Below are 25,898 nucleotides of genomic sequence, written 5' to 3'. Positions count from 1 at the left end.
CTTTTCTTGCTTCCAACCGTTCAACATCCGGGATCTGTCTGTCTGTCAAATACATATATTTCAAATCCAAAGAAAAATTTCCATCAAGAGCTTAAAAGCTAGTCTATAAGTAAAGTTCCTCTAAATCAACAACAAACACTTAAGGCTACAACTGATGACCCCATTACATAGGGGGTCAGAATACATTTAACCACTTAGTTTAAAACAAATTGATATTCGTCAAAGCCACTGCAAGATTTTTGTCCAGCTGAAATTACTGCCATCTTCCTAGAGATCACACTTGAATTGCATTGCTGCAGCTTGATCTGTCTATCTGTCTGGTCTGTCTGTCTGTCTATCTGTCTGTCAAAATTCATATATTTTCATAAATGAATGCTATTACAACTAAAACTATTTAGAATGTTCAAGAGACCCAATAGGGTCAATACACATCACAAACTAATGTACGCAAAACTGAGTATGATAGTTCTTTACATTACTGGAGCTCATGGATAAAAGGTGTGATAGTTTCTTTGCAATAGTCCTAGCATTGCAACGTTGTAGCGCTGTTGAGAATCGTTTTCTCCAGTAACACATGAATTCATTAGCATTCTTATTGCCATCATCATCCGTCGACCTGGTTGATAGTTCCTGTAGGTATCTGGTGGCTCGTTCTCCCCAATGGCCAAAATGCTCAAATACAAGTGGAACAAGTGTCAAGGAAGACGCACCGGGGAGAGTGACTTGACTATATTTGGTTAACTTCCTATTCTCCCTGTTTGCAGCTGCTGCTGCTTCCCTTTTAGAAGCTTGGAACAATGTGTCTTTTGCCCAAGGATGAGCCAAGGCTACATCAAGCTCTACATTGGTGCCTGAGCCCGCATCAAAGACAGCAATGTCTGGACGATTGTTGTTGTCAGTGTACCGATCTCGAGGTTCGCGTTTGTGGTGGATCTGCAGGTGCCTCAAACAATCAGACCATTCGGACACAATTGAGTCATGTGACCACACAGGACCACCGCCTTTCTTACAGGTGAGTAAGTGATACCCTGTGTTATCCAGATTAGCATCACATTCACATTTCTCGATGCAGCTCACAGCCGGTATCTCCAGACCCAGTCTCAACAAACACGCCAGACGAAATTCGTAAGGTTGAAGTGCGAAATTTGCCGATTCTGGGATAGCAGCAATCCAGGCACCAGCACCTTTACCCTTTAGGGAGTGAAGGCGGGCTGCATCTCTAGGTGAACAAGAATGTTCAATCATATAACTGGAAATAGAAGTCATGTGTTGTTGAGTGAGCCTTCTTTGTAGTTGCTTGGGCTTTTGAAGTAGCTCGCTAAGACTCTTGTCTGATGGTAGGGCCTGATGTATCTCCAGTGCAATTGAAGTGTCAGTGTCATTTTGAAAAATGAGATCGTTTACTATCTTCTCCATGATCGGAAAGCGTGTGGGCAGAACTGATAATGTGTGTGACCAGCTAGAAATGAATGCAAACTGAGAAATTTCTCTCACAGAGGTCACACCAAAGCCTCCATGTTTAATCGGTAAGGTTGCCTGCATCCACTTCTCATCAGAGATTTCTCCGAAGTTCAGCAGCCCTGTGTATGTTTGTCTTGTCTGAAGATCATGAGCAGTGGCAGCAGTGTAGAGTTTGAGTGGGGCAATGGATCTTGCAAGATGAGTCATTCTAGGTACATGGCAATGTCGAAGCAAAAGCATCGCACTTTGTGGATCGTCAAGATGAAGAATTTGGTTGCAAAGAAGGCTTCCAGAATCAACAAAGTCTGCACTCACACTTTGAATAAATGAGAGGTTCCCAAAGGGAACTCCCAGAATCTTGCAACCGTGAGATGAAACAGGAATTGACTGAAATTGTTCGCAAGCCACACTATCTGCTGATGGTGGACAGTAAAGCTCACATTTGCTGTTTGATATCTGTAGACCAAGAACAGAGAGAGAAGGCTTGAGATCTTCAAATGCTGACATTATCCTATCTGGTAGTCCCATTATGAAAATATCGTCCAGGTAAGCTAGCACTGTGACATCATCATGATTAGATTGAACTTTAAGAAGAACAGGATGTATGGCAGTAGAAAACAATACAGGCCCCAAAGGGTCGCCTTGATGGACACCTTCTTGCGATGACAAGTTGACAGTTGAATTGCCTTGACAGATGATGAGATCATTGAAACCCGAATACATCTTTGAAACATGATTTCCAATATCAGGGAATGATTCATAAACTTGGCAAATCATGTCATTCCTGATGACAGAGTTAAATGCATTTTTTAGGTCCGTTTTCAGTAGTGCCCAGTCCTTGTTAGACTCAAGAAGAAGCTGAATTTGGTGCACCAGAAGCTCAGAACCTCCTTCAGTGGCTACTCCATACTGCAGGGGAGAAAAGAAATCAGAAAATTCCTTCTTCTTTTGACCACATATAGCCCGTGCAGCAAGTCTCCTAAAACACTCACCAATGGCTATTGGGCGAACATCACCATTTGGTTTAGGTAAGGCAATAAGGCGAGCTGCAGTCAGGATTCTGATTGCACAAACAGGAAGTGTGTCTGTCTGTCTGTCTGTCTGTCTGTCTGTCTGTCTGTAAGAGCGTTTCTCGAAAACGGCGAGTCTGATCTACACCGAATTTGGCTCACGCACGCCAAAACGACGGAGGTCGAAAGTGAACGACGCGATTTTCTGCCTATCAAACCCGCCTCCACTTGCGCGTGAATTGGCTCATCGGATCTCCAACGAATTTAAAATGCCCGTTCTCGACGTCGGACGGTAGGGGCAGAGAGTGTCGTTTATTGCAAGCAACGTCGAAAAGGACAGTATATATTCTTAGCATATCCGGGTGTTCAAAATATACGCCTACCTTGGTTTGGCCGTGTACACGTGTCAAATACCTGCCCCGTTCGATACACCTGTTCCCCGCAACGGCAACAACGTCTTTGAAATGACGAAGTTTAAAGAAACGAGATCTGCCCGTATAGGCGCGTCGAATACCTGCCACGTTCGATACGCCTGTTCTCGGCAACGGCCGTAAAGTGACGACGTCCAACCGTCTGTCAAATGGTTGCAAGACGAGACCTTTGATTACATTCTAAACGGGAAAGTAAGAAAAACACGTGACTTCCCAGTACCTGCTGCCTGGATCCATCATACTCGCTGCTACTTTCTCGGAACGGAACACTCGGTTACATTTTCATTTGTCTTCAAACGGGATGCTACCCAGCCCGGTGTAGTAGGAAATCCGTCTCGGGGAAATCTGTCTCGGCCGAGACACATTTCCTTAGGATATCTGTCTCGGCTAGTCAGATTTGCTAGGAAATCTGTCACTACGCTGGGAAATTAGTCTTGGCCGAGACACATTTCCTTAGGATATCTGTCTCGGCCGAGGCGCTAGGAAATCTGTCACCACGCAGGAAATATGTCATTGTGTGTCTCACCCACACGCATGTGCAATTGTTTGATATTCTGAATGACGGGAAGCGCCATGGAAGAGCAAATGTACGAGCGGGTCGTTTTCTACCTTGAAAACGGTTCATATCCAACAGGTAGGCTGACGAAGAACAGCTGTCACACCGTCTCTACGTCCGTGCGATTGCCGATCCTCCTAACGATGTTGGTGATCTAGGTCTCTCGGAAAGCGAGAAGAGTGGTGTCCGTAAGAAATCCAAACTGTTCCAGCTAGAGGAAGGGATTCTCTACTTCCAAGACAAGAAACAATCGACACGCAGACAAGTTATCAGAGACGATACGACAAAAAGACAGGTGAACTCTCTAATTTCTCGGAGTTACGGGTTTCACCTCTAGTTAGCCATGCATGCCCTAAACTGGGGTGTAGCAATCATTTTTAATTGTTCGGGCCTAACGCGCGCTAAAGGAGGTGACCGCGGCACGTGACAAAGCATGACTAGCGTGCGCTACCATCCAGCTAATGAAAAACAGTGTCCCCACCAATTAATCTAATTGACCTAACTGTACGTCCCCAAAGTTATGTTTTGACTTTGCCACAAACTGGTCATGAAAAACTATAATATGATCCACATTATCGTATATTTTAATATTGGCCTGTAATAAAGACTCCATATACTCCAAATAAATAAAAGTAAATAATATATTTAATTGTCTATACCTAAACTGGAAGTTGCGGAAATCGTCTGTTGGTGTAAGTCAGTAATTTCAAAATTGGTCGCCCTCACCCTTTGGCAGTTTTGGTACGCCCCTGCTAGTAAACTGCAAGGGCAGATGACAAAATGTCGTCATGTTGACTTAATAAAATGTTTACATTATGTCTTCTCTGTATATCCAGATTCTCCAAGGATGTCATGTCACTGGAGGTCATCATCTTGGCAGGGACAAAACGCTAGATCGAGTGACAAAGAAGTACTACTGGCTAGGAATAGTAGCTGATGTGAAACAACTAGTGAGAACAAGCATGCATAATTTTTTCAGAAGGTGCTTCAAAATACTGTCTCTGCACATTTCATTTCTCAGGTTCAACATTGTGATATATGTCAGAGAGTGAAAAGAAAGTTTGATCATCCATCAGAACCGTTACATCCATTACCTGTACCATCTAAGGTCTGGTCGCAAATTGGCGTTGACTTGGTTGGACCATTGCAAGTCACTAGTAGTGGCAATCAGTATATTGTTGTGGCTGTCGATTACTTCAGCAAATGGCCTGAAGCCAAAGCAATTCCATCGAAAGAAGCAATTCACGTTGCTGATTTCCTTAACTCACTCTTTCTACGACATGGATTTCCAGAGGTGTTGATATCCGATCAAGGTCGCGAGTTTTGCAATGCTATCTGCAATGAACTTTTGACAAAGACAGGAGTCAAACACAGAATTACGTCTGCCTACCACCCTCAAACAAACGGACTGACTGAGCGTTTCAATCAGACACTGAAAAATGGAATCTGCCAGATGACAAACTGCACAGATGAAGACTGGGATTCAACAATTGAGGCTATTCTATTTTCCTATCGCACTGCTGTTCATGCTTCGACCAAATTCACACCATTCTTTCTTTTTAATAATCGAGATCCTCGTATGCCTCTAGATGTGCAACTGCATGCACACCACGTCTCAGATTCAACTGCGGAAACCACGATGCATTGCCTGACTGATGAAGAGATGCAACATGATGTAGAACTGCTAGTCAATCTGAAACACCAGTATACAGCAGCTGCAAAACGAAATATTGTCAAAGCCCAGGAACGCCAGAAAGCTTACTATGACAAGCGCCATAATACATATTCTTTATCTCTCGATCTCAATGACCAAGTTCTTTTAAAAAATAGTAAACATGACAGCCGTAAGGGTGGAAAGCTGGACGTGAAGTGGACTGGTCCATACTGGGTGTCAGAACGTCTTCCGAAAGGCTGTTTCAAGCTGAAAAATGGAAATGGTGCTGTTCTGAAGCAAATCTTTCATGCAAGTCGTCTCAAACCGTATTATCCACCGCAGAGCTACGAGCCATGTGGTACTGGCACTTCAGACGAGTGCAAAGATACCGTATGCAGCGATTTGAACATGATTGTTTTGCATACACATGGCATAAGTTCTGTTTATTAGATCAATGAAGATGAAAATGCTGCAGAAGCCATTGAATGGCACGCGGATGACTTACCTCTTCTATCCCCTGCGTCTGCATGTGTACGTGTGGATGCTTCAGTTGCATTCCAACTTGATGCGCAACCTTCAAGGACACATCAAAATGAAGGACAGGTAGAGGTCTTCTACAGTGACAGTCAATTAATCTAAAATTAATGAATGTCGTTAATATACCATTTTACACCAACTTCATATGCCTAATAGAGCACTATAGCTGTGTTTGGATATTTTCCACCTTCTGTGCCTTGCAGGGGTTATTGGTGATGGATAACAGGACAGAAATAGAGGCCCGTTCATTACCATCTACAACTCAACCATCAGCTTCATCCAGGGAAATCTCAGATGAAACTGACAAGGGAGCTTCATCCAGGGAAATCTCAGATGAAACTGACAAGGGCACTGTTGGAAGCAGAAGTATCAAATGTGACAGACGTAAATTACGGTTGGAACCTAAGAAAAGAGTACGTTTCCAGCTTGCGGTTAGCTCATTGAAAAATATCTTCTATTCTGTAATCCTTCTCTATGATTTGATTTGCCTTATACAGACAAATGAAGATGACAAAGAATGCAGTCAGACAGCGAATGAGGAGGAGAATAGCAGAGAAGAAGATGGAAAACGTAAGCGCAAGCTTGATTATAGGGGCCAAACTCAACCCCAAACAAAACGAAGACGTACTATAGTAAGTATCTCTTTGGGAAACCCTCTGAAAGGTTTAACTTACGTATTCCATGAATTGATTAGGAATCTAAGAAGAACAGTTTCACTATTTCAAGGCGAATGAGAGAAATTCTCATGCAAGGCCGCGAGCTTACGGATGAGCATATTTCTCTTGCTCACAACATACTAAAGAAACAGTTTCCACACATTGATGGCCTACAGTCACCGCTACTTGCACAGACGAATGGTTTTATCCCAGTCCAGCATGAGGGCATCCAGATACATCACGTCCCTGAGCGAAGCCATTGGGTAACTTCTAGTTGCTGTGGCCAACATATATCAGTTTATGACAGCAAAGAGACCGGTTTTCAACTTAGTACTTCTCTCAGTCACCAGTTAGCCTTGATTTATAGGCTGGCGGTAGAAGATGATAGCGAAGACGATGATGATGGAAATGATCCCATCAACTTGTTTGTTCAAAAGCCCTATGTCCAACAGCAGAGGGGAGGTTCGGATTGCGGACTGTTTGCCATTGCATTTGCTGTGCATCTTGCTTTTGGAGACAATTTATCGACTCTGCAATTCGACCAGGCACTGATGAGACGGCACCTTCTCAAATGCTTTCAGCAGAAAGAAATGATGCGTTTTCCGCAGATGACAAAGACCACGGCTCATCGTCCCAAGAGACTTCGCGGTGTCATGATTGAGCTTTGTCGTTGGTGCTTGATGCCCGAGACATTTGCTGCTACAGTGAAGTGCCAGAAATGCGATGATTGGTGTCATTTGAAATGTGCTAGACCGATATTGCCTACTAGGAGCAAAAAATGGACCTGTGGTAACTGCAAGTAAAAATTCTGCATGCATACACTAGCTGACACTATACACATGTATATAGTTCGTGTTTGCGTTCAACGTGCATTACTGTTTGCATTGTGTGTATGATGAGCCTAGAACTTTGTTTAAACTGTGCTGTACGTATACATACGTATAGTGGGAGGCTGCAGTACAAATGAGAAACCTGGAATGCTGTGTTATGTTCCCTAGAAACGTGGTTAAATATATCATGATTTAGGCCCATTAGTAAATTCCCTGCTGCATGGAGGCATTTTCAATACCGAAACACCGGCCGTTCTGGGTTTTCCTAGAACATTCAGAGTGAGCTGCGTTTCCTAGCTCCGAGACCGATTTCCTAGGAAATCTGTCCCGCCCGATACCGATTTCCTAGAACATGCAGGGCGTGACGGATTTCCTAGCTCCGAGACCAATTTCCTAGCTCCGAGACCAATTTCCTAGGAAATCCGTCTCGGCCGGGACAGATTTCCTGCCGGGACGGATTTCCTGCTACACCGGGCAAAGAACGGAATCTGTAACGGCCTAAAATCCACTTTGAGATAATCGATCTCAGAACGCGATATCATTGAACGGGGTATAACTCTGAACGAAATTCTTCTTGAGAATTCTGTCCGCGGCCGCTAGTTCTTCAGAACACAGTAAAAATGCAACAACTAACAACTAACTAGTACTACATTATAATTATATTATCTGTCCGTGCGGAGAACGGAACAGTGAGCTTTCTGAATATTGGAAATGAAACGGACGGACGGTCTCAGAATATTAAGTAAACCTATCAATGATGTCACGCGTGCGCAGTATGTAGTACTGGAACGCCTACTCGCTAGAATTAGTCGTATACGCATACAGCGTCGCATTTGTAGGCCACAATCTGTCGGATAAAAGAGTGCATCAATTTATCAGCATTACGCCAACCTAAATACTGCACCATCTCGAAAGAACTACTACAGTGCAAGTAAAGCAGATTAGAATAGGTAAACTATATGTATATGTATATATACTCATCAGTCTAGTCTCTCAATTTTCTCGTTAGCAGGACGAGATCTCATAAAGAATAGCAACTGCACGATGCTACATGTTTATTGCAGTGACGAGACGTGAATACAGAACCTGCAAAAATGGCGTTTTTCGGTTTTACTGGTCTGCTATGCCTTGCATTGTCTGCGGGAATGTCAAGCGAAAGCGGCACGCAAGAAATAGATACGAAGGATTCCCCACAGTATCGTCGCTATGATGCAAAAATTGAGAGAACAACGTCAGCGACAATTAGTGATCAATCGTCAGCGATTCCGAAAGTCGTCTGTGATTCAGACGAATGGCGAAAGTATGACAAGTTCGACAGATGGACATCAAATTATCCGACCAAAAAGTTAGCGGGCGCTGCCGCATTTTCTACTGGCGATGGAGATCGACGGCTCAATCATCTCATCTATTTCGGAGGCAGCAGGATTGGCCTGAGTTGGCTAATACCGCAAGACGACAATCCACCGACATGGATTTACACGTTTCAATCCAATTCTTGGATAGAAGTGAGGAAATTTCGACATCCGCCGAAACTGGAATCTCCCAAACTCGTTAATTTATGCTCACAATCTATCTTTCTATTTGGCAGCTTAGGTGCAACTAGACATCGGAAAGTGTCTGCCGTCTGGAAGTTTGATATTAAGCAAAGAGAGTGGACGCCCGTCGACGTCTTGAATGCGTATCCCGATTGGGGAACTCGGTACGTCCATCCCGTAGTTGCAACGCATACCACCACGACGTGCGAATGCCGAAAGTCTATTCTTTTCTTTCCATGGAATAGCGACGGAATCAAAAGGTCTAAAATTTTATCACTCACTCGCTTAGCATGCATCAAGAAAGATCACCGAGAGATTTTTCAATGGGAAACAGTTAATGCACTCTCGAGTAAGTCTCCCGAAAACGTAGAATTTTTGAATCTAGCCGTCGAAAGATGGACCGGTTGCGTAGCTCTATTCGTCGTGAGCACAAGGATTCTGTGGCATTTACGCGTGTCAGACGACTCAAACACTATGACATGGACTGTTCAAAAACGAGCCGACATAACTAAAGGAAATGCCTTTACGTCGTCTGCCACTATCGGTATTGAGCCATTGTTACTGTGTGCTACCGTTGATCGACGCGGCGTCTACATTGTCTTCAACACGAAAATTAGAATGCTAATCATGTTCGACAGTGATAACGACTACCGAGTATTAACGGTCGTGGGAGAAATTCCGTGGCCTGCCAGCCAGTTTGTACTTTCGGTATCAAGTTTGGCTTTTCTGAGGTATGTCGTACACATCACGAGTGATGATAACGTTGGAGGCGCATCGACATGGACTCTAGAGTACGACGCGCGCGGTAAGGTGTGGGTGTGGAACAAAGTTGCAGCTCCAAAATTGCAACCCTACTCTCGTTCCAGAGCATGCGTAATTATTAACGAGAACGACTTGTTTCTCGTCGGTGGTATGCTCGAGCTGCCTCAAACAGGCATAGATTATTCTCCCTCGTTGGGACGTCTGTGGACGCTCGACTTGACGGTGATGAGATGGACACTGCTAAGCATTACAGGAGGGCTACATCAGGACATATGCAAAGGTAGCGTTTGGCTACAAGAAGCTCTGCTAGACGCGACTACCGTTAAATGGCCCGAAAGCCCGTATGTATCCAAGTTTGGGTTCAGACTGTACAATGCAACAGACGCTTCATCTTCTCGACGCATCGACATTCCTCGTGAACTTTATGGCCGCTCCAAAACGAGTCTCGTGGCAATAGGAAGCACGTTTGCAATTTTGTTTGGCGGCCAAGAAGAGAACAAACGCTCCAACAAAGAGAACGAACTCTTCAACGACGTATGGCAACTATCGCTGAGACCTACTGCCTGGTCCCGAATTCCAGAGAAAGAAATGTGGCCAGCCAAACGATACGGACATGCAGCTGTCGTTGTCGGTTCGACTATGTTCGTGTTTGGTGGAAAGGATGGTAACGGCACTTGTCTAAACGATTTTTGGAGTTTTGACGTTGATAAACTTGTATGGAAGAGAGTAAACGCAAGCAACAGAGGCCCGAGTTTAGCTAAAAGTATTGAACGGTCTGAAGAATGCTTTTATTCCGGTTCAAGCACGGAAGGACAGTTGTGGTTTACAGTAGTGACTCCCAAATCCCAAGGTTGTCGCCTTGAGACCTGGACTTACATTCTTCATCTTCGCTTGTGGCATATTATCACCAATCGTCCTGATAAGATATTGAGGTTGCCCTACTCGGCGAGTCTGTCTAGCGTCGTTTTGTGGCGTGAGACTTTGCTAGCCCTCGACACCGTTCACGTGTCTCTTTATTACTTGCCCGTCCGATGTCCTGGCGGCTTTGAATCGCTAAACATCTCTCTTGCTCCGTGCAATTTTTGTCGTAAGGGCTCATATAGGCCGCACTACTCGACGAGTACGCGTTGTTTGAGTTGCCCTGGTGGACTCACGACACAACGATATGGAGCTCAATCGATAAGCGAGTGTAGTGAGTGCTTAGCAGACCAATGCCAACACGGCAAATGCGTCGCTTCGAATATCGACGGAAAACGAGCTCCGAGGTGTCGATGCTTTCCAGGATTCACCGGTTCTAAGTGTCAATATGCGACCTACTATTTTATTGGAATGGGACTCGTGCTATGTGGAGCGTTTGCAACACTTGCCATAGTCGTCATCGTTTCTGTTATAAAAAGAAGGAAGAGGGGAGAGAGAGCCTATCGCAGACACATCGAAGAAATTCTAGAAGTGTGGCAGATTGGACGACACGAATTGTATAATATGGAACTGATAGCCGTCGGTGGATTCGCCGACGTGTACAAAGCGATTTATAGAGATTTTGTCGTTGCCGTGAAGACGATGAGAGTTCCGCAGGACAGGCAATTGAGACAAGAGTTCGAGAGCGAAATTCGTTTTATGCAAACGATTCGTCACGAAAATATCGTTCTTTTTATCGGAGCCGGAAAATCGGTCGTCGACGCAGAACCGTTCCTCGTAACGGAATACACTCAAAGAGGCTCCCTACGAGACGTGCTCGACAACTCTGAATTAGAAATCACGACATTACAAAAAATTAATTTTGCCTTCGATGCCGCCAAAGGCATGAACTTTCTCCACACTCTCAGCCCTCCGAGATTACACCGAGATCTGAAGAGTCCGAATCTTTTGGTTAGTCACAGTTGGACCGTCAAAGTGGCGGACTTTGGATTTGGGAGGCCACTTCCGGAACAAAGGCGATCTCGACAGAGCGGCGACAGGGTTAGTGATCTGGCCGTGCCACTGCTAGAGATACGAGATGAACTGTCATTCAGAAACGTCGGAACGATTCGATGGAACGCACCAGAATTATCACTAGGCCATCAATACAACACTGCCGTCGATGTATACAGGTAAGCAATTAAGTAAATACGTATATACATTTCTTTTTTGTTCACAAGAGCCCCTAAGGCCAAAGTTAGATACTGCAATCACTAAACTTGCTACAATACGTTATAATCTAAAACTATCAGCAGTCACTCTATGTCACTATGTACTTCATACTTGCTGTACTGACAGAACTGACACCTCGGAGAGAGAGGCAATTGTATGTTAGTTCCTTGCCCAAGGGAACTTATGTATGTGGCCGTCCCGCACTTGAACTCTGATCCAACGGTCCCGGATGTTGCCAATCTCCAACTGCACACTCTAACCAATTGAGCCACATACATACATACATACATACATACATACATACATACATACATACATACATACATACATACATACATACATACATACATACATACATACATACATACATACATACATACATACATACATACATACATAAATATATATATATATATATATATATATATATATATATATATATATATATATATATATATATATACACATATTAGAACTGTATATACAGTAGTATTACGCAATGTGGTAACGTTCTGTTCTTCCGCGTATTTTGTTCCTTTTCCATTCTATCAACTAAGGCTGTAAAAACCTACCAGCAACATATAGGCTACAGACTAGCCCCCGTCTATACTGTAACGCTGGTAAAGCACGCGCAAACAAAGTCAAAAAGCAGCTCGTTAATTGATTAATATTACGGTTAGATGTGACGGCTGTAAGGTATGCTTATTTAATTAAATAAGATGCGAGAGCGTACTGTTTTGAATCAATCAGAAAAAGAGTTTATTGCCACCGCTGCAAGAAAGCAGCACTTACTGACGGTAATTAATTTCGTTGCATGCTCAACGAATCATAGAGACAATTAACCAGAGATTGCTTCCAGCGCTAACATGCCATTGTGTTGGATCTGTTTAGAATCAACTGTTTCGTTTGCTTGTTAGCATAGTATCATGCATGTACCAACATTCAAAATAAATTGATCCTGACATTCCAACTCTGACTGCATGAGGGCAAAACTGCAACAAATGTTTATCGATTTTAATAATAAATTAAAAAATTATAATATATTACAATAGATCCATTTTAGACCTCTGATATGCATGACTTTTCAACTATAACTTCATGTTTCTACTTGTGCATTCCAGTTTTGGTATTGTCATGTGGGAGATCTGGACGCGTCAACTACCATTTCAGCAGTACAGGTTTGCGTACGAAGTTCGAGACGCCGTCGCAAGCGGCGAGAGACCACAGATTCCGGATATGTGTCCGCAAGGATACAGCCGTCTCATGCAGCAGTGTTGGAGTGCACAACCCAATCAACGATCGACGTTCAGCCACATCTTGAAGAGTTTGAAAACAGCACAAAACCTTCCAATCGGAAACTAGATACATGGTACACTAACAGTGTATGTTCGCAGAAATGGCATGCAGCTAGAGTGAACTCTCTAGACGAACGGAAACGTATACAATGCTGGATGCAAATTGCTTTGTGATTAGTTTTGATTTGTAAACTGTTGTATGAATTAGATGGATGCTAGAGCTGAGTGCCTAATGTTTACATTGGACTCTCTGAATTCTGTTGCTAGCTTAGCAGTCTCTGGGCGCTAATCACCTTGATCATGCATGCGTGACCCTGCATTATCATCATCATCATGCAACAGCTCAGAGTTCTAGACATTCGCTGTCGCCAGCAAATATATTTGCAACGAACTGCCAGGAGGCTGCAACACTTGCACGCTAGCTAACGAAAATGACACCGAGTGTATTTTGAAACTTGGAAAGAGCGATTACAAAACAAAAACAACTCCGATTGCTCAAAACAGGGCATCATGCAACTAGAAGTCTATAGAAAAATACGAAACAAGCTACAATCAGCAAATACAATGATTCCAAACTATCAATTTGCGTTTTTTGAATTCCTAAACATCGGATCAGTGATTAAGTTAAAGGACGCGCCTAACTGGCAATGCTAGATTAGTTGTGACGTGAGCTAGCCAAAAAGTTGATTGTTTATACTTATAGAAATTTGGTAGCTAACTATTGAAATATCGGGGATTAATAAAGAACGGTTGCATCTGATATCTTTATTAATATTTAATTAACACAATGAGGTAGAAGCCTCCCGGACGACTTGGCTATCTGAAGCTATTTTATCAAGGACCTTAGATTCATTACCATAGAAGAGGGCGGCATCCACGCATTGGGTGGATCATAATGTGGTATTAATACTCCATGCTGGAAACACCATACACCTTGCCATCATACAGCATTATAGCTAAGGACATATGTATACAGCAAATTACGGTGCACAGTTATTGCAAGATCTAATTGTAGCTATAATGTGAGGGTTGACCACCGCTGAGGAAACTCCACAAATTTCACCCTTCTGTGCAGCAACACAGAACTATGTCAGTACACATTTGTCGAGAATTACAACTAGCAGTGGCAGTAGTGGCATAACCATCACCACCACCGCTACCAAAATTCTATTGTGGTCAACAACATTGGCGCTGTACACATATGTGGAACATGCGAGGTATAGAAATAGCCTACATTTCTGTCATTTATTTGTGTTCATAATCATACCAGACTCATCTACAAGAGATTCATCGGAGAACTGACAGCTGATGTCTCCCATATCGCATTTGCAAGGCGTTTAGCTTGCGTTGCTGCATATTGCATGGACACCACACCAACGTGGATGCACATCAGTTCATAGCAGTGAACGGTGTTGGGTGAATGGCGGTGACTTGAGCAAACTATCCGATGCAGTTCCCTGCAAAACCACGCACAGACTATGACTGTGTTAACAACAGGTGTGTGTGTGAGTGTGTGTGTGTGTGTGTGTGTGTGTGTGTGTGTGCGTGCGTGCGTGTGCGCGCGCGCGCGTGCTCTGTACAAGTGTGTTAACCAACTAGGCACCTATCAAATGAACGGAGAAAGCAGATCAGTTATCAAACCAAATCAAATACAAAGTATTAGAGTGCATTAGAATAAGACATACCTATGACTGGAACAGACAAATTAATAGATCTTTAATTTCAGTTCTTTTTCACTACTTTTTATCACTGTGAAATTTCATTTGAATTCAACTAATAGATTTTTAAATCCCACACTTCAAAGTCGACTTTACAGGCCCAGATCCAGATGGGGATTCAGGGGGTTATGACCCCCTCTTTTCCAATAGGCGTGGTTCACCATTGATAAAAGGAGTGCAGAGTCTCACACCCAGACGTAAGAAAATTTGTATGTAATGACTGCTGCCTCTATGCACGTTATTTGGTCAGATTGCAATAACGTTCTGCTTCTGCTACCACAGATGGGCTCTACAGAATTCTAGACTGACTATCTCAAGACTATGCACACTAAGACCATTTCAGTATGAAAAGGCCCGATCAATTAAGTTAATGCTGCTGATTTGTAGATTTTTGCTACAGGTGATTACATTACATACGAGTATACCATAGTCAGCCTATCAAGTTAGTAGTCAACTTAAGCAACAAATAGTTTCATTAGAAAAGAGAAAATTAGTATCGCTATAAATAACTGCAACCAGGTCAACTCCCTCTTTCAAAAATTCCTGGATCCGGGCTTGCTTTAACTACCGTATTTCCGCGCATTTAGCTGCATGCTGGGGATTACCAGGGTGCTGGTATAACCTGGGGTATACAGACATGCCCGAGAAAGAGAAGCGATTTGACCAACCTCCCTATAGACTGGACCCATAGATCTGGTCCATCCTAGCCTGAACTTCCAGACCAGAGAGCGTGCGAACCGTGTGAACTCTAGTCTGGACCACCATACTAAAATGATTTCGAAAGTACTTATCAAAAGCGATGCTAAATGGTAGTCTAACAGCCCAGGATCCTTTACAAAATTCACTAATGAGATGGAAAGATACTGTGCTTTTGCATTACGCAAACATATCACTTGTAAATGCCATGAGATCTCAGGAACAAGAAGAGACGTCTGTGTTTGCGGTGAAATCTTGGTGGACGGCATGAAACCACTCTGCGACAGAACGTTAGCTAGTCTAGCCGCTCGACTAGCAAGACTACTGCTCGACCAGCGCGTTACTTAGCCGCCAGGAGAGCGTAATCAGCGTTAGTGCACTTACCATAACCAATTACTGCTAAACCAATCAGAATTTAGAGCCAACATTCCAGATCTAAGACGCTGATTGGCTTAAAGAATATTTCCGAAATCATTTTAGTACCGTTCTGGGCCAGACTACTCTGTAGTCTGGAAGTTCGAGGCTAGGTCAATCCGTTCTTAGATATTGATTGAACTAACATAAATAAACACTAAGATGTATAAATTTTCATCTAGATGTAGTATATAATCAACCCTATAATGTTTGATTGTGTCTGTCTTCATTCTCCTCTTCTTCATCGTCTTCCTCTCTTCCTTATCTGTCAGCCCTGTGTGTTCTTCTGCTTGTTTAACCTAATCCTGTACACACTGCCGAGGCACTCCACATTCCCTGGTGACTTTCGTTTTGTTTCCATCGAGCTCGTAGTACTGCTAGCTTTTTCAATTGTGTATGATCTTCTGCCATACCGTGAAGATCCATTCTGGATACCTTCTGACTGTTCGACTTTTTTCTTTTCTAGCTGGGCTTCGGGGGGGGAGGGGGGAAGCTGCATTCTCTAGGTCAACAAATCAAATTACGGCACATGTGCAGTAGAATTACCACGCATGTGTAGTTGCTCCTTTGCCAATACTGGCACTCCACCGGCATTCCGGTATCGTTACAGAGTCCAACAAGCAAGTTTCTGGTAACCCACAGTTATACCAGCATGCAGCTAAATGCGTGGAAATTCAGTAGCAAAAAATACGTCAAAAAACACAAATAATGTACAAATGCAGCAATAAACAACAATAATCACTGGTTCAAACCCCAGTGACGACAGTAAATTATTAAACTTGTCTGTCTTTCTTTCTCATGTTTCTCTAGCTTTATCCATGAGACTATGACTCGTTTCAGTCGTAGGGGAGTTTCTGTGGTCTGGCGAACGGTCCGTTGACGATGATGTTTAGTGCTTTCCTGGTGGCCATTGATATCCACTAGACATGCTGCATCGAGTTCGTGGTTACCGCAATGTCTGCAATCTATATCAAATTGGCTAGTCATTGATCGCCGTGTGGACTACACAGAAACATGTACCCTGCTGGGCTCACCTGCCGAGTTGGTGGGCGCCCAGATGGGGGTAAAGACCCCACTTGCCCATTATGGAGAGGCATAATGACACATAATAACAATACATGTGTGCAAATAAGTTACTAGTCAGTTACATGTCAATATCTATACTGCAACATGTAGATGTGTCTTCGTGTACCCCAAAATCAATTATAAATGTACAATTAAATTAATAAATGTCAAAAGTAATCAGTAATCAGCTTGAGTAGGTGATGAAAATCAAATTTACTTACTTGTAAAACGGTCCTGCTAGAATGCCCGGAAGAATTGATTCCTGTGGTACTCGGGCAGCTTGATCCCATTGCAACGTGTTACCCTACCATTTGTAATTACTTTCAACATACAATTGCCACAATGGTACGATTCCTACCACTGAGTCTTCAAACCAGAGATGATACGAGTAGAGAAAGTCGCCCTCACGAATTGCTGCAGCAGTGCAGCCCTCAACCAAATGCGATCGAAACAGCTTGCACATTTTCCACACCTACAACACACAAAAACTAAACAACCAAATTATTATGACAAATGTTTGATACTGTAAATAATTTCAAAGTCAAGCAACCAGTAATTCTGTGGATAATTACACCCCACACTACACTCACTTATCCATTATAAAAAATACAAAACTGACCAGGAATCACGTGACCAAGGGATAATTGCTAAAAATATAGGTTTTTCCACTGGGTCCCACACACTTTTAACTTGATGAACAGCAACAGTCCACAAAAGACAACACAACAGCACAAAGAGAAAAGGCCACATGTGAAACTTAATAGTTCAAGAAAGCAGCGATAGCTAGACTTCTCTCTTAAGACAAACAATTCAACCTCCCCTGGAGACAACAAACCCAGTTACAAAGCAAACAACATGCAAACCAGAGCGGTGGCCAAACATCCAAAATTTGAGAAACAAAAACACAAACAGACAGACAAAAATCAAACATGAAAAACGCTCTAAGTAAATTGTCTAATTTCCATTGTAATACACATAGAAATGCAATCAGTCTGATTTCAAAACATAATGAAGAAGACGCCTGTCTGTGCAACTTGAGCAAAGTAATATCTCCAAAATTTTGGCCAGAAAATCATCAGAGCATGTTATGGCTGAGAAACCAGTCAGAGACTAGATTTTGCTCAAGATTCAGCTTGTTAGATGAACTGCTAGTCTGTTGGCTCCTTAGGACAGCGATACTCTACATTGTTTGCAGTTGGATAAAAACTTACTTGTAGTTTGTTGTGACATTTATCATACATTAGCAGCCGTCTGATCATTTCATAATTCTAGATGGCTGCTAATTAAAACTAACAACAGCAAAACTTCTTAACCATCCACTCCTACCTACTCCTAACAGATAGTCATCAAACTATTTCTCTGCTTGCAGCTACTACATCATATGTCACATCGCTTCTAGCAATCTATTAGTACATTTAATAATAATTAATTTAATTAATTAAAAATCAAGCATGTACTCTACTATTTGAAATAATTTTAGAGTCAATCCACTGTTTGCAGGCCATCCACTGTCTCGTACACAACCTAACATTACCATAAAATCTGATCTGCCAACAACGTCCTTCATCAGGAGTTGACAACAAGCAATCCTAATAGCATTTACTATAGCAATCAAACATGCTACTTCTGGACTCTCGGCTCTTCGTTTTCATCTTTGCCACAATAGCAATCAATCACACTAAAACGCATGACCAAGTGAGTTATAAACATGACTGCTTCAATTGAGTCCTGTTCATCAAGTTGCAAAAGTAACCAGTTACATTTGACTTCTTGCTGGCAATGTACATTCCTGTTGAACTTAATGCTTTTAGCTATCATGTTGTTTCTAGCATTCCATCCCTTTGAGTGCCTGTAACTTGCATTGCCCTAATGCTGGTGCTGTCAAACACAGACTCTTCCTCTTCTGTAAACCAAAAATGTCAACTGCTTTTTCATCACCTTGTAAATCAGTGGAAACTGCGCATGCGCAATAATCAAATAATTCTACCCTGCCCACTTACAAATGTTGTTCTGATTTTAAATCATTCAATAATTGCAATAGCAAAATGAACCCTTACCATTAGCATAGCTTCACATGTATTACTTTTACCCTGTAATACTACTAATTTATAAATAAATATAGAAAAAAGACAGACAAACAGACAAACAGACAGACAAAAAACAAATAATTCGCTAAATGAAAACAAAAATACAGTATATTTATCTTAAATATTTGTACATACATGTATCACTAAAAGTATGACAAACAGCACATAACCATAGCATTAACCTTTTCCTTCAAAAAGCTAACAGGCAAGCCACTTTCTTGTATCGACCTCTCATCTCCCTAATCAAAGCACACAGCTGCTACAACAAACAACTAATCACATATTTGTTCCTTCCACTCACATTTTCACCTTCCAAATTTTCCACATTCAGTGACGGTACAGTCACTTGGTCGTTTGTTCTGTTCACGTAAATAAAATGTATGAGACCCGGATAGTCTTTCAGATACCTTCAAACAGTTGCTTTCAAACAACACATCTGTAAACCAAATACTGACATACTGTGAGGCTGGAACATTGCGCATAGCCTTGATGGTCAAAAATTCTTCATGATCTTTCAAAGCTCGAAGAATTCTTTGAATAGTTGTCATGCAGTCCTTCAATCTGTCACTCGATGGGCTCTACATAAAATTGTTATGTTGATGATTCAACTGCTGGTTGGCACAGCTACATTGAAAGAGTACCTTTGTATTTAAGAAAAGATCTCGAAAAAATTGAAGCAGTATGACTGACATGTCACGAACTTTGTCCTCAAGGCTACACACAACAAATATCGTTGTAATAAACATTTTGTCGTTGCAGTAGTGCTAAGCAGACATTCAACAAAAGTTGTTGGACGTACCTGTATGCAATATAACATCCTGTAAACCACAGAGCTAAACCAAATAATTTCAATAATGTTGTAAATAAAGACTGACTTGCTGTTTCAAGATAAACACCACTAGCAAAATGCTTTGAAAATCACACCTACATAATAAAAGACTATCTTTTGCAGCTGTAGTTGAGTGAACATATTTAGTTGTTCATTCCTACATGTATAAATGTGTATAGCCTACATTTAACAAATGTTCGACTAGCTGTGCTACAAAAAGTAGATAAAATACTGACAGTAGTACAATTATTAGTTTTCGTATGGGCAAGTCAAGGATATCATTGTTATTACCCCCAGGGGAGTAGCAGCTAAAGCGAGATAATTACCGACACAAAGTCAAGGTGATTATCGAGACAATTAGCTGCCACTACCTTGAGGTGGAATAACAACGATATCCGAGATTCGCCCATACGATAAGTGATTTGTATCATGCAAGGTCATTGGTTGGTTTGAATTACCGTTCATTTTGATCTGTGAGTACGTAAATCTTATTTCTTACTTGTTTGTCAGTAACCATTCTGTAACTAATTAGACTGAGTCTAATTGTGTTGGCCGTTTAGTAGCTCATTAAAGGCATATCAAATCATCCGCTCATTATGAAACCAGCTGTGTTATGCTGTTGATCATAGCAACGGTAGGGCATACATGTTTCCCTGACAGCGGTAGGGTATCAGCATACAAACAATTTGTACACGCTGTATCGACCAATCAGGGCTGGCAAAACCCATGTCACATGATACAAGACTTCAATGTACATTTCTTTCATATTGGTCAAATACATGTCCAATGTCAGGCCACTCATTTGTCCTATGTCAGTGATAAAGACTAGCAAGTTGTGACAGATGTTGGCTATCAAGTCAGCACATGTAATGGTTGCCCTAGTCTCGCGTAGCCAGACCCCTTTCCGCCGCATCATACTTCCGAGCAAAATGAGGTCTGACAAACAGCCTTTGATGTCGCCGTGTGCTGTGTAGCCAGAAATCGGCTATCTAAAGACTGAATTTGGTTTCTTAAACGCTTCACTAAAGACCAGACTGGTATGCAAACACTGCAATCCTATCTCGTTAGCTTCTCTTCTTTCGTAAAGAACAACTCGAAGACTACGGCTAGAAGCGTTGCTGTCTGTAAAATCTGCATGTCTACGGCAACAATTAAACATGGCCACGGGAACGTTGACGTCGACAGGCTCGACGTCGTGCGTCTATAGCTAGCATTGTGCTCTCGTGTCACAACGGAGCAAAGGCACTGAATGGATATGAACGTACACAATGCTGTTTGCTGTTTTGACGGCTAAAGCGACCGTGGACAGTCCAGAGTGAGTGATATCTGGTCCTGGAATTAAAGGGCTTAGAGCTGACATCATCGAAACAAGATGAGTCGTCTTTCTGTGTTTGGGTAATCATCTCATGTGTTTTGTGCATCGCTTTACATCGATACGTTTGTTTTCAGTCTCCGTTGTGACACAAGCGCACAACGTTACGTACGACGTCAATCATGACAGATTGCCAAGAGATGCAAGCCTGTCGACATCAATGTTCCCACGGCCACGTTTCATTGACATGCAAATTTCACAAACAGCAACGACTCTAGCCGTAGTCTTCAAGATGTTCTCTACAAAACAAGAGAAGCTAATAGAGAAAGGACTGCACTGCTTGCATAGCAGTCAGGTCTTTAGTGAAGCGTTTAAGAAACCAAATCCGGTCTTTAGATAGCCGATTTCTGGCTACGCTGCACACAGCAACATCAACGACTGTTCACCAGACCCCAATTCGCCCAGAAGTATGATGCAGCAGAAAGGGATCTGGCTACGCGAGACTATGGCTGCCCTAAAATCAAGAAACACCAATTAACAGTGTGTGTGTGTGCATGTGTGTGCATGTGTGCGTGTGTGTGTGTGTGTGTGTGTGTGTGTGTGTGTGTGTGTGTGTGTAGTGTGTGAGGCCCTGTCTCCAGATGCAGAAGAGCTATCTCCGCAACTGACCTTAAGGTTGACGTCATTCGTGGGGCTTGATATTTGTCCATTTACATTGTGTGTGTGTGTGTGTGTGTGTGTGTGTGTGTGTGTGTGTGTGTGTGTGTGTATGTGTGTGTGTGTGTGTGTGTGTGTGTGTGTGTGTGTGTGTGTGTGTGTGTGTGTGTGTGTGTGTGTGTGTGTGTGTGTGTGTGTGTTCAATATAAGGCAAATGATGTAATGGAATGACCCAGCACTAAGATTTGAAAAGTTGCAATCTTGAGGAAGATTGGAGCGCATTAGCACAAGATTGGAATAAGTGGAGAATAAGATCTTGACTTCCACACAAGAAATAAATGTCAAATGGAATCACAGGAAAAGACTGCAAGAATGAGCAAAACCGCTGCCATGAACAAAGGCAAACATCATTAGGCTTTGCTCAACATCGCAGCTTTGATGGTTATGGTTTCACCGCTATACACCATGCCGGCCCTTAAACAAACTAAGGCAAAAACAAAGTCAGTTGCTGACTAGCAGATGGCACTACTGTCACCAAACATTCTACAAACAAGGCCACCACAACCACGAGCATTTTTGCCATCAGCGAGCTTCCATCCCTACAACATAGGCTGCAGTGAATTGGCCTGCACTGTTCCTCATTGAAATAGCAAAGGAAAGGAAAATGTATGTGTGTGGGGCTGGTGCTGACTCCTCCTCATGATGGCCATGGTAACACTCCTGACGGATGGCTAAACGTTAGCAACAAAAGACTCGTAGCACTGATCACCCTGCAAATTTGCAATTAGTACTTGAAGCTGTGCTTACACCGTCGCTTCTACAGCTATGAGCCTTCAAAGTCCTGAACACTGGGCCACGTACGGTAGGAGGAGTATTTGTGGCGAAGAATTATGAATATACAAGCTATTTTCTTTCTGGACGTGCTACTTGTAAAATGTATTTAAAATCCTACATAGCGACTCTCGTTTCGCGTGACCACAAAGTCCGTAAATAGTCTGTAGTAGTAAGTAGAGTCATCGTATACGGGACATAAAATCTCTTATGGTTACGTAATGTTAGATTCCTGTATAAATATTGTAAACCAAAAAAGCAATCAATTTCGAGTCAGCAGTTGCAGACAGGTAAGTTCTGTTGTTTATTTCCAACAAGTCCTGACAATCTCAAACATGAATTACACTGTTCTGGTATGAACTCTCTCAAGGAAGTTTCGTGCATAGGATTGGCTGTTCGTCCATTGTCTTTGGCTGCCATGTACGACATAAAGGAATTAATGTTTCGTGATTGGGCCACACAAAGAAGGCATGGCACATTCCTGCAGCGTGACAGACATAACCAGCCAGCCAGCCAGCCAGCCACATAGTCCCCAGACCGGAAGTCGGTTCAGCCCTATATGTTTAGAGTACGCTACTCGCCAAGTCTCGTGACTTTTACAAAGTCTCTTTTCCTAGAGACTCATAGCTGAATTAATTGATCTGTAAAACCACAAGGAGAAAACTTTCAACTCAAGTTAGAAGGCTCGAAAGGCAACCTCTGTTGTTTACAGAATCAATGAAATGTCGCAAGCAAAGCCAAGAGGACTCTGCTCCATAGATGAAGTTGAAACAGTCCTTCTTCTAACAAAAGTCCAACACCTGGATAGGATGTTGGAATGTCAGATTGGAAATCCCACCAAGAATAGCAGACTACGTGATGTATTACATACTATGACTGAAAAACATATTCAAGTTCTAGCACTTTCTGAAGTACAGTGGTCTGCTAACAAATCACTACAAATTAACGAGAACCTTATTATCTATTCTGGTTTATCGAAACAACAGTCAGACAACCTTAGAAGTGGAGTTGTAATAGTGCTGGGTGAAGAGGCAACCATGGCTTGGAAAGCAGCTGGTGCAGAATATGACAATATTTCAGACAGGTTGTTGAGGACAAGGTTTAATATGCATACCTGGTATCTATCTGTGATTGCTGTTTATGCACCAACCAACGAAGACACCCAAATTAAAGATTCAGAGAAGTTTTATGAAGAGTTACAAGAGGCAGTGTGTGGAGTACCAAAACAGAAGACATGTTGGTGATAATGGGAGACTATAATGCAAGAGTTGAGTGTGATAATGAAGCATGGCATGGAGTTATTGGTAGAAATCGTCCAAATGAGAAGAACTCAAGTGGTGATCGCTTGGTGGATTCTTGAGCTTTGAATAATTTAGCTGTAACAATACGATATTTAAGCACAGACCTTGTCATCAACACACTTGGTTTACTCTGCTGAGGAAAGTAAACAAGGGCATGTATTAGACTACATTCTGGTCAATCATCGTTTCAGATCTAGTATCTTGGCTACGAGAGTATTTAGAAGACACACATGTACCTTCAGTCAAATCACAGGCTAGTGGTCTCCAACGTCAGACTTAAGTTGAAGGTCAAGAGAAAAATGGCACAACTAAAGCAGAAACACCAAACCAACTCTAAACTGTTAAAAAGACTGAGATTTTACGTTATCGAGAAGTTCTTCTCACATCTTTAGAGGAAGTGAAAGATGATGATATGTTGAGACTGTATGGCAGAAATTGAAAGATGCAGTGAACACTGCTCAGAATACAGCTTTACCTGCAGTTGCCTCTAAATCAGAAGCAGATTGGATGACAAATGGAAGTGAGGCAGTTGTCACTTAAGAAGCAACAAGCGTGGCTGAGTTGGAAGAACATTGAAAACCAGCAAGCTCGTAAAGAATACAACAGGTTGAAGAAGCAAACACATCAAGCAGTGGAGAAGGCTAAGAAATAGTTGGTGGAAAGAATAGGTGATGGAGATTGAAGTAAAATATGAGATGGCAATAAAGAGTGATAGAGGTCGATCACTATTGCAAGATCTCAAAACCTCTATGACTGAATCAAAAATCAAAGACAAATTCAACCTTGAAAGCAGCAGATGGTCAAACTAGGTTTGTTAAAACACAGGATAACCTGGAAAGGTGGCGTCAACATTTCAAATCAGTGTTGAACATAAAATCAAGAATGTCTGAGGTCATTTCAGGCAATGTAAATGACCGTGTAGAGGTTGATGATGGTATTGCAGGTGGTTGTGACAGAGAGATGCTGTGATATCTAGCCCTCCTACGAAGGAGGAGATTACAGAAGCTATCAGACAGCTTAAGTCTAACTAGGCACCAGGAGCAAATAGGATTACTGCTGAGCTCTTGAAGCTTAGTGGAGATAGCGTGGTTTAATGGCTTACTCGGTTATCACAGCAAGTATGGCTCAGTGAAAAAGTACCAGCTAATTGGAGAACACAATTAGTTGGTCCTTTGCATAAGAAGGCTAGTTATAATGATTGTGACAACTTCAGGAGCATCGCCTTACTCAGTGTTCCAGGAAAGGCCTTTTGCAGGGTTCTTCTGGACATAGTGAAGGATAATGTCAACAGGTTGTTGAGAGAGAATCAGCCTGGTTTTCGGAAAGGGCGAGGCTGTGCAGACCAGATGTTGATGGAACGTGCACGTGAATTTCCCCAACCACTCTTCTTGTGTCTTGTGGACCTGAAGACAGCAAACAACTCAGTTAATCGTGAAGTATTATGGTCTGCTCTAGAGTTGTGTTATGGCTTACCCCAAGATATTGAACATCTTGAAGGCTCTCCATAAAGACACCAGTGGAGCTGTAAGAGCATATGGTAAGTCTCCAAAGAGTTTTGGATTGGAAATGGTGAGTAGACAGGATGATGTGTTGGCACCCATGTTGTTTAACTTACTCTTTGATGCAGTTATTAACATGCCTCTGCAGAAGCACCCGGGGAATGGAATTACAATCTTGTTCAACTCAAAAGCTGAGCTAGTGAGGTACAGCAAGCAGACAAGAGATCAAACCTTGATTCCAGATCTTTATATACAGTTGAGTTTGTGTCCAGTTCTTCTGTAAGAGTGGGTATCACTATTAACTGTTTATGCTACAAAAGCTGATTTCTATACTAAACCTCTGCGCTTGCAATGGAGCAGGTATACGACTACTTAAATTTGTCATTGCAGTGCAAGGGCCCTTTCGAGAGACCAACCCCGTGTAAAATTTCTCGATAATGCAAACACTACACATTCCAGTTCATTTGAACACACGCCCACACCGATCCCGTGTAGACTGTACTTTTCATCGCCCTCCGCAATGCTTCCAGCGATCAAAGATTGCTTGCCGACTAGTTGATGCTAGTGTTTCTCTCTAATTCTGATTGCATTTGCACCGTATCCAACTTACACGTTTCCTGCATCGAGCGCTA

The 25,898-nt window shown here is 42.4% G+C and overlaps 4 protein-coding genes across 5 annotated transcripts in view; 2 read left to right on the top strand and 2 right to left on the bottom strand.

Annotated features, from left to right (window-relative positions):
- Positions 1–237: 237 nt before the first annotated feature.
- LOC134193183 (uncharacterized) lies at positions 238–3,267 on the bottom strand. The gene is made up of 2 exons (XM_062662025.1): positions 3,155–3,267; positions 238–2,440 (listed from the first exon to the last, which is right to left on the bottom strand). The coding sequence occupies exons 1-2, from the start codon at positions 3,265–3,267 to the stop codon at positions 439–441; spliced, it is 2,115 nt and encodes a 704-aa protein (XP_062518009.1). The 3' UTR covers positions 238–438.
- LOC134194898 (uncharacterized) lies at positions 3,243–7,513 on the top strand. Its single transcript, XM_062663882.1, has 8 exons — positions 3,243–3,536; positions 3,617–3,753; positions 4,295–4,408; positions 4,480–5,502; positions 5,563–5,715; positions 5,853–6,080; positions 6,147–6,281; positions 6,344–7,513. The coding sequence occupies exons 1-8, from the start codon at positions 3,461–3,463 to the stop codon at positions 7,106–7,108; spliced, it is 2,631 nt and encodes an 876-aa protein (XP_062519866.1). The 5' UTR covers positions 3,243–3,460; the 3' UTR covers positions 7,109–7,513.
- Positions 7,514–10,898: 3,385 nt separating this feature from the next.
- Positions 10,899–13,078, top strand: LOC134191065 (dual specificity protein kinase shkC-like). Its single transcript, XM_062659626.1, has 2 exons — positions 10,899–11,522; positions 12,684–13,078. Exons 1-2 carry the CDS (start codon positions 10,915–10,917, stop codon positions 12,922–12,924), a joined length of 849 nt encoding a protein of 282 aa, XP_062515610.1. The 5' UTR covers positions 10,899–10,914; the 3' UTR covers positions 12,925–13,078.
- Positions 13,079–13,861: 783 nt separating this feature from the next.
- LOC134187571 (BLOC-3 complex member HPS1-like) overlaps positions 13,862–25,898 on the bottom strand; it is a 45,815-nt gene continuing 33,778 nt past the window's right edge. For both annotated transcript variants that reach the window (XM_062655727.1, XM_062655733.1), the window contains 7 exons: positions 19,479–19,551; positions 19,297–19,415; positions 19,139–19,244; positions 19,020–19,076; positions 17,109–17,222; positions 16,972–17,054; positions 13,862–14,314 (listed from right to left, as the gene is read on the bottom strand). In XM_062655727.1, the coding sequence (XP_062511711.1) occupies positions 14,134–14,314; positions 16,972–17,054; positions 17,109–17,222; positions 19,020–19,076; positions 19,139–19,244; positions 19,297–19,415; positions 19,479–19,551 (733 nt within the window). In that variant the 3' untranslated portion in view covers positions 13,862–14,133. The remainder of the gene's footprint in view (positions 14,315–16,971; positions 17,055–17,108; positions 17,223–19,019; positions 19,077–19,138; positions 19,245–19,296; positions 19,416–19,478; positions 19,552–25,898) is intronic.

This window comes from Corticium candelabrum, chromosome 1 (assembly GCF_963422355.1).
Source record: "Corticium candelabrum chromosome 1, ooCorCand1.1, whole genome shotgun sequence".
NCBI lineage: Eukaryota > Metazoa > Porifera > Homoscleromorpha > Homosclerophorida > Plakinidae > Corticium > Corticium candelabrum.
This window is presented reverse-complemented; position numbering and strand designations above follow the sequence as displayed.

Excerpts from the sequence above, each read along its gene's own strand:
- LOC134193183 (XM_062662025.1), bottom strand. The coding sequence starts at position 3,267 with ATGTGTCTCGGCCGAGACAGATTTCCCCGAGACGGATTTCCTACTACA. Across the intron at positions 2,441-3,154 it reads GAGTGTTCCGTTCCGAGAAA|GAGACTTGCTGCACGGGCTA; the intron begins GTAGCAGCGAGT and ends TGAGTGTTTTAG.
- LOC134194898 (XM_062663882.1), top strand. The coding sequence starts at position 3,461 with ATGACGGGAAGCGCCATGGAAGAGCAAATGTACGAGCGGGTCGTTTTC. Across the intron at positions 3,754-4,294 it reads ACGATACGACAAAAAGACAG|ATTCTCCAAGGATGTCATGT; the intron begins GTGAACTCTCTA and ends CTGTATATCCAG. Across the intron at positions 5,716-5,852 it reads CACATCAAAATGAAGGACAG|GGGTTATTGGTGATGGATAA; the intron begins GTAGAGGTCTTC and ends TGTGCCTTGCAG.
- LOC134191065 (XM_062659626.1), top strand. The coding sequence starts at position 10,915 with ATGGAACTGATAGCCGTCGGTGGATTCGCCGACGTGTACAAAGCGATT. Across the intron at positions 11,523-12,683 it reads ACTGCCGTCGATGTATACAG|TTTTGGTATTGTCATGTGGG; the intron begins GTAAGCAATTAA and ends TGTGCATTCCAG.